We start from the raw sequence: 6,247 nt of genomic DNA on the forward strand, positions 1-6,247 counted from the left end.
GCTGGGAGCGGTCCCCAGCAGCGGCTCCATTGGGACGCAGGGACGGGAAGCAGCAGGTCGGGGTCTCTGCCCTTCGCCTCTGCCTGCAGCGGAAGCGCAGCCTCGGGCAGGGGGTCCCCTGGGGCCTGGGAGTGGGGGGAGCCAGCGGGGGGACAGGGAGTGACCCTGCTGCAAAGGGCTGCGGTGGCTTTTGCAAAGCAGCGAGCTGAAAGCACTCAGGCTTTGAGCTGCGGAGGGGATGGGGAGCCCAGGGCCACCCCTGTCCTGCCCAGAGTGGCTGGAGGGGCTGGGGCCGCTGGCTGAGCTGGTTTCTCTCGGCAGGCAGGGGACAGCCCCGGGCTGGTGGGCAGCATGGCTCACAACCTGCAAACCGCCTGTGCCTCCGGCATCTCCAGCGTGAAGAAGGTCCCGGCCGTGGCCTGGGACGCGGCGGAGGGGTTGATCCTCTTCACGCCCCGCAGGCTGTCCAAGGCCATGGAGACGGTGGATGCTCTCGGGGGGACCCTCGTCAGTGCCCCCAAGCATCTGCTGGGCACCCTGTACAGCTACGTGCCGGTGAGTTTGTCCCCATCCAGGTCCCGTCCCTCTCCAGCAAACCCCATTTTGTCCAACCTCCTCCCATGAGCACCCCATAGTGCCGGGCGGTGCCAGGAGGTACCAGAGCGGGGAGATGGGGTGCTGTTAGGACACCTCAGTCCCACCATCCTTCTGAGCATCCCCCAAGCCGTGACAGCGAGTCTCCCCCCATAGACCTGGCAAGTCAGCCGGTGGTGGCGGCACCTTCACGTGGTTCATGGTCAAGCCAGGGTGTGACCACAAATTCCTGGGAAGGTGAAAGTTTGGGCTGAGACTGTGTCCCCTCTCCTTCCCCCCATCCCTCTGCTCCCCCAGGGCCATTTCTCCACTGCAGCTGCTCGGGGGCTGCAGCTGCCCACTCCCCTCCGCTGGGGACCCCTCTGGGGGCAAACACTGGCCTGTCCTGAGGATCCCCCAGGTTTTGGGGGGTGGCGGGGGGGGACCTATGTAGCAGAGGGAGAGCAGAGCTGACAGGCGGGTGCGGCCCAACCGGGCACTCACCCCACCTCTCAGCTCCGCAGGCAGTCGGTGAAGCAAGAGGAGGCGGCCGGGGGCAGCAAGACCAGCCCGGAGACAGAGCAGAAGGAGGAGGACGCCAAGCCTGCCGCCCCCTCCGCAGAGGAGAAATCCCAACTGAGGGGCGACTGGCGGCTGTACCGCGGCCATCACCCCCTCTCCTTCCTGGGGCTTGAGGACCCCCTCTTCCTGCGGCACAACCTCTACCGCAGCCCTGCCTTCGAGCCCGAGTGCCCCCTCCCGCGGAAATCCGCCTTTGCCCCCTACAACAGGCGGGTGAGCGAGGGCTCCTACCGCTTCAGCCCCGAGGCCATGTACAGCCGGGCTTACTACGCCAACGTCTACAGCCCTACCTTCAAGAAGGACTGAGCCGGTGGGGAGGACGAGCACATCCCGGCCCCCCTCTAATCCCCCCCCAAGCACGCTTTGCCCAGGCCCCTGCCAGCCGCCCGCACGCACCCCTGTACCGGGACAGGAGCTCAAAGTGGTAGACATGCCATGGGCTGTCTTCTCCTTCTGGAGCACATCAGGGCCAGGATGGGGGAATAAAGGCAGCCAAAAGCTCTGTTGGTGGAAGGAGAAGGTAGGGGGAGGTGGGACCAGAGTGGACCAGAGAGGCGAAGGAAATGCCAAGAGTGGTGAGACCAGAAAAGAGAAAAAGGGACCGTCCAGGCCTGGCACTGGGCCACCCCGGTCCCTGTTGAGCAGATAGCGTGGACTTAGATGGGCTGTACGTTGAGAACAGCGCTGAGACAGAGCAAGGAGGACAGCATAGCCATCGAACGTCACCATAGCAAGCCTGGTTCCCCATCCTTCCTTGCTCTGTCCCACCTCGCAGGGCCCGTCCCTGGTCACAGATTGCTCCTCCATGGACGAGCTGAAGGTCCCCACCAACCAGCAGGACTCATGAGTCGGAAAGCCCTGGGCACCCACCCCCAGCTGGTGGTGGGACGGATGGTGGGGTCAGGAAGACGACCGGTGAGAACAGGTGGAGCTCCTGGAGCCCCTCTCTCCCACAGGACTGCCTGGCTTCCCGCAACACCTTGTTGTATCCGCTGCAATAATAAACCTTCCCGAACTGCCGCTGGCCCCATCTGCCTGGCTGCTTTATGAGAGCGAGCCACCAAAATGAGGGAGCAGAGTGGGGCGAGACATCTCACCCAGGGCCGAGGGAGCAGGTATGGGAAACTCATCCTCGGGTTGCTGCCGTAGGGATGGTGGGGGCTCGTGCCCAGCACAGTACGTGTCTCTTCCCATGCCCCGAGTACAAATTCACAGCCGCGAGGAGCCGGGGGCTTCCTGCCAAAGACAATTTATTGCATTTCCAGAACAGAGCAGAGAAATCACCGGCTGTACTGCACACGCAAACCCTCTTCCAACACGCTGCTTTCCCAGGCACACCAGGGGAAGGGTTTGGGGAGAGGCAGGGAAAAACCTCCCGGCAGCGGAAGGGTTCGGCGATGAGCCCGGCGACCCCTTTCCCCACCTCCCTCCCTCCCTGGAGACAGGCAGCCTTACGGAAGGAGCGGCTTGCGAAGGAGCACCGTACGATTCCCCATCCTGGGAACGAGCCACATGCCTGGTTTTTCCCAGGCACAGCCCGTACAGCACTTGCACAAGGAAAACTGCTACAGTCGCTGAAAGGCTGTGTGGGAGAGAGGACCACAAGCAGGACAGTTCAAAAGCAAGGCGGGTGGGATGGGGACCTCAGCGAGGTCCTCGGGGATCAACCGGTGCCGCAGGCTCTGGGACACTCAGACACGGTGAAGCGCACATGGGAACTGCCAGTGGCTCCCCGCTGGAGAAACCCCCACATTGCCAGCTCGTGGGTGCTCCAGGGTTACCAGAGAGGACCCTGATGAGCGTTAAATGGGAATAAGGATCCCACGGTAGAAGGGGCTGACACCGAGCTGGGTGGCCACGCAGAAGCAGCGTGTCCCCCCTGCTCACTGACAGCCTGGGCAGCTCCCACTGAAGGAGCTGGGGATGATGCTGCCTGGAGCGGCGGCAAGATCACCTGGTGGTTTCCAGCATTGGAGGATGGAAGGAGAAAGCAGGAGGCACCTAAAAATCCAGTACAGCAAAGAGCAGAGACTTTGCCCCACCACCTGTCCCACCATGGAGCCAAGAGCTCTACAGGAGGGAGCAGAGGAAGGCACTACCAGTGCTCAGCTGCACTGGCCATGTATGGCAGGAGACCCGGACCCTGAGGTTAGGAGGGCAGCAAGGAACCCACCATACTTATGGAAGTGCACACCATCTCCATGGGCACCCAGGGAGGAGGCTCAGCCCAGCTGGGCAGCGCGGAGAGAAGCAACACCCAGGCTCACCCTTCTCAGAGGGAATCCGTTCGCTTACGGGCAAACACAGCCGACATCGTCTTGACGATGCCACGGATCCCCGTACCCTTTTTCAGTGCCAGTTTGGTGTCAGGGATGCGTTTGGCTAGTCCATGGAAGACCATGAGGGCCCCATGATAAGCCTCAGCTGCAGAGACCTCGTAGAAACCACAGTCTAAAGAGAGGGCCAGGAGCCGACCCTCCTCGCTGGACACTACCCGTTGATGGTGTAGGTCACGTTTGTTGCCCACAATAACGATGGGCACCTTCTCCTGGCTCTGCCCCTCCTTGGCCGCCTTGATGAACCGGATTTTGAGGGGCAGGATGTTGAAGCTGGCGCGGTCGCAGATGCTGTAGACCAGGACAAAGCTGTCTGCCCACTGGATTCGCTTCTCCTCCGAGGAGCCCTCCTCTGTCTGCTCCTGGGGAAAGAGAAAAGGAAGGTTCCTTTACCCAGCTCCCTCCCTCCATGCCTGCCTGCTAGCACAGGGCACGGCGATCCTGAGCCCCTCGGGACGGGAGCGGCTAGCGAGCAGCAGCAGAAGGGCAGAGAGAAAGAGGAGTACCGAGGAAGGCAGAGCAGGACCTGGCAGACCTCACCAAGGGGACACGATTTGGGCTTCGGCATCACTGTCCTCACCTCATCACCCAGCTGGCAAGCACTGCAGGCTGTAGGTGATAACAGCGGGGAGGGACCTCAGAGCGGCACTTCCACTTTGCCAGCACAGTCCTGTGCTCAATCCAGGCTGATAACATTAGTGCTTCAGCCCCCAACGTCCTCAGTCAGAGGACCATGGGCTACGGTGACTATTGCTACCCTGCCAGCAATGCTGCTGCTCTGTGCTCTGCAGGCAAGAAGGGTTTAGTTGTCTACAAACCACCTGACACAAGAGTTTTGCCTATGCCTATGGTTCCCCCCTGTGTAACTTTTAGTAGAGGGTTTTTTGCTTCCCGGGGTGAAAACAGGCAATGGGAGAGGAGCCCTCTCACCTGGGAATTGGGGACATCCCAGATGTGGAAGAGAATCTCTCGGCCGTCCACGGTCAGGTTGTGGCTGTAGATGAACTCTGCCAAAAAAATGAGAACAAAAATGGCCATCTTCACAGACCCAAGAGATAGCTCCCTCAACCCAGGTCTTCTCCTGGGGACAAGCCTGTCACATCCACCCTGGGAGACCGTGCTCTACAAGGCAAGGTCCAGGGACTCTTTTCGTACAGCAACAACCACGTGGAGCATGGTGGTCTCCAGGGCTGTGGCCACCCCAGCCTGCCTCCACCCCAGCGTTCAGTCCAGGCACACTGGTGCCACCAGCTGCCACCCAGGACCTTTTGCACCCCAGAGAAGCAGTTCTGGAGTGAAGAGATGGGTCACTGAACAAATACAACCATCGAGCTCCCCCTGGAACAGGGGAAGGCTCTGGAGAAAGGCAGAAGAGGATGGGACGCAATGAAATCCCACGGGCAGAAGCAGGCTTGCCTCCTGACCCCAGTCCCTAACAGGAACCGGCCTGGCCCTGGCCTGGCACTCACCCATGTCTCCGTACTCCCCGATAAAGCGCCGGGTGAGGAAACGCACAGTCAGAGCTGCAGAGGGGAGAATAAGAATCATCAGAATAACCCTAAACCTGAAGGACTTTCCCTTTTTAAATCCAGAGCAGAGTCAGGCACCATCCCCCTGTAAACTCCCACTAGCAGGAACGACCTCCGGTTTTCCAGCCCTCGGCAGGTCTGCGAGCAGAGCAGAGGCACAGCACGGACCAGAGCATCAGCAAACCACAGCTCAGCGGAAAATACCTTGCCCCGTCGCTCGCCCGCTGCCTGCAAGGTTGTGCTCAGCTTCCCCACCTCGAATCACCACCACACCTGAAAGCTCAGCCTTGCTCTTGCTCCGCAGAGTTGGTCCCTGCAGTTTGTTCTCCAAACGCTGCTGCAGTTTTCAGCCTTTTTTTGGGGGGGAGAAACGGGTCTCCCTGCCTGGGAACCCCCTGCTCCCAGCTCACGGCCAGTTCTTACCTGATTTCCCCACGTTGTCCGCTCCCATAACGAGGACGTTCGCTTCCATCTTCAGGGCGGTGGGGCCGGGCACCTCCACGAGGGCAGGGTGGTCAGGGGTGAAGCTGGCACTCCGGCGCAGCGGGAGCCGGAGCCCCATGCCGAGCACGGCCGTGCCTCGCCGGTGGTCCCAGTGGCGTCTGCGACTCCTCTCCGCACAGCCGAGGAGCCAGCGCTTCCCATGGCACCCAGGGGACCCGCGAGGGCCATACCCCTCCCCGCAGCCGCAGGGGCGGTGCAGCGGGAGCTGCAGGCGGCCAGATGAAGAACTTTGCTATCGTTCAGATTGTCCCGAACATGCATCAGTGCCTGGAGCCGGCCCTGCCATCTCCCGGCGCGGCAGGCGGTTGGAAAGCACCAGCTGGCTGCACCAGCTGCTCCGCAAACTGCATCCCAGGAGGCTGCCCACGCCTGCACCTCGAGGACGTTGTCCCTTGGCAGGGCCACGTAGCCCGTTGTCCCTTCCCCACGGCAATCGTGGAGCTGCTGCCGAGGAGCGGTGGAGCGTCTCACGAGCGGTGGAGCATCTCGCGAGTGACGGAGCAACCCGCGAGCGATGCAGTGTTGTCTCACAAGCGGTGCAGCACCTCACAAGTGGCGGAGCGTTGTCCCACGAGCGATGGAGCGCGTCACGAGTGATGACGCCTTGCCTCGCAAGCGGTGGAGCATCTCACGAGGGACGGAGCGTCCTGTGAATGACGGAGCACCCCACGAGTGATGATGGAGCGTCTCGGGAGCACCCCACCCCTTGCCCCCCACCTGCCG

The 6,247-nt window shown here is 61.7% G+C and overlaps 2 protein-coding genes across 2 annotated transcripts in view; one reads left to right on the top strand and one right to left on the bottom strand.

Moving 5' to 3' along the window:
- The window catches only part of PLIN1 (perilipin 1), a 6,092-nt gene extending 3,914 nt beyond the window's left edge, over positions 1–2,178 (top strand). Inside the window, exons 7-8 of the mRNA XM_009276559.1 lie at positions 322–555; positions 1,090–2,178. Of these exons, the coding sequence (XP_009274834.1) occupies positions 322–555; positions 1,090–1,461 (606 nt within the window). The 3' untranslated portion in view covers positions 1,462–2,178. The remainder of the gene's footprint in view (positions 1–321; positions 556–1,089) is intronic.
- Positions 2,179–2,392: 214 nt separating this feature from the next.
- LOC103896667 (ras-related and estrogen-regulated growth inhibitor-like protein) lies at positions 2,393–5,601 on the bottom strand. The gene is made up of 4 exons (XM_009276561.2): positions 5,444–5,601; positions 4,961–5,014; positions 4,422–4,498; positions 2,393–3,853 (listed from the first exon to the last, which is right to left on the bottom strand). Exons 1-4 carry the CDS (start codon positions 5,580–5,582, stop codon positions 3,428–3,430), a joined length of 696 nt encoding a protein of 231 aa, XP_009274836.1. The 5' UTR covers positions 5,583–5,601; the 3' UTR covers positions 2,393–3,427.
- Between the last annotated feature and the right edge of the window lie 646 nt (positions 5,602–6,247).

The sequence above is a fragment of the Aptenodytes forsteri genome, unplaced genomic scaffold (genome assembly GCF_000699145.1).
Source record: "Aptenodytes forsteri isolate BGI_AS27 unplaced genomic scaffold, ASM69914v1 Scaffold1, whole genome shotgun sequence".
Lineage (NCBI taxonomy): Eukaryota > Metazoa > Chordata > Aves > Sphenisciformes > Spheniscidae > Aptenodytes > Aptenodytes forsteri.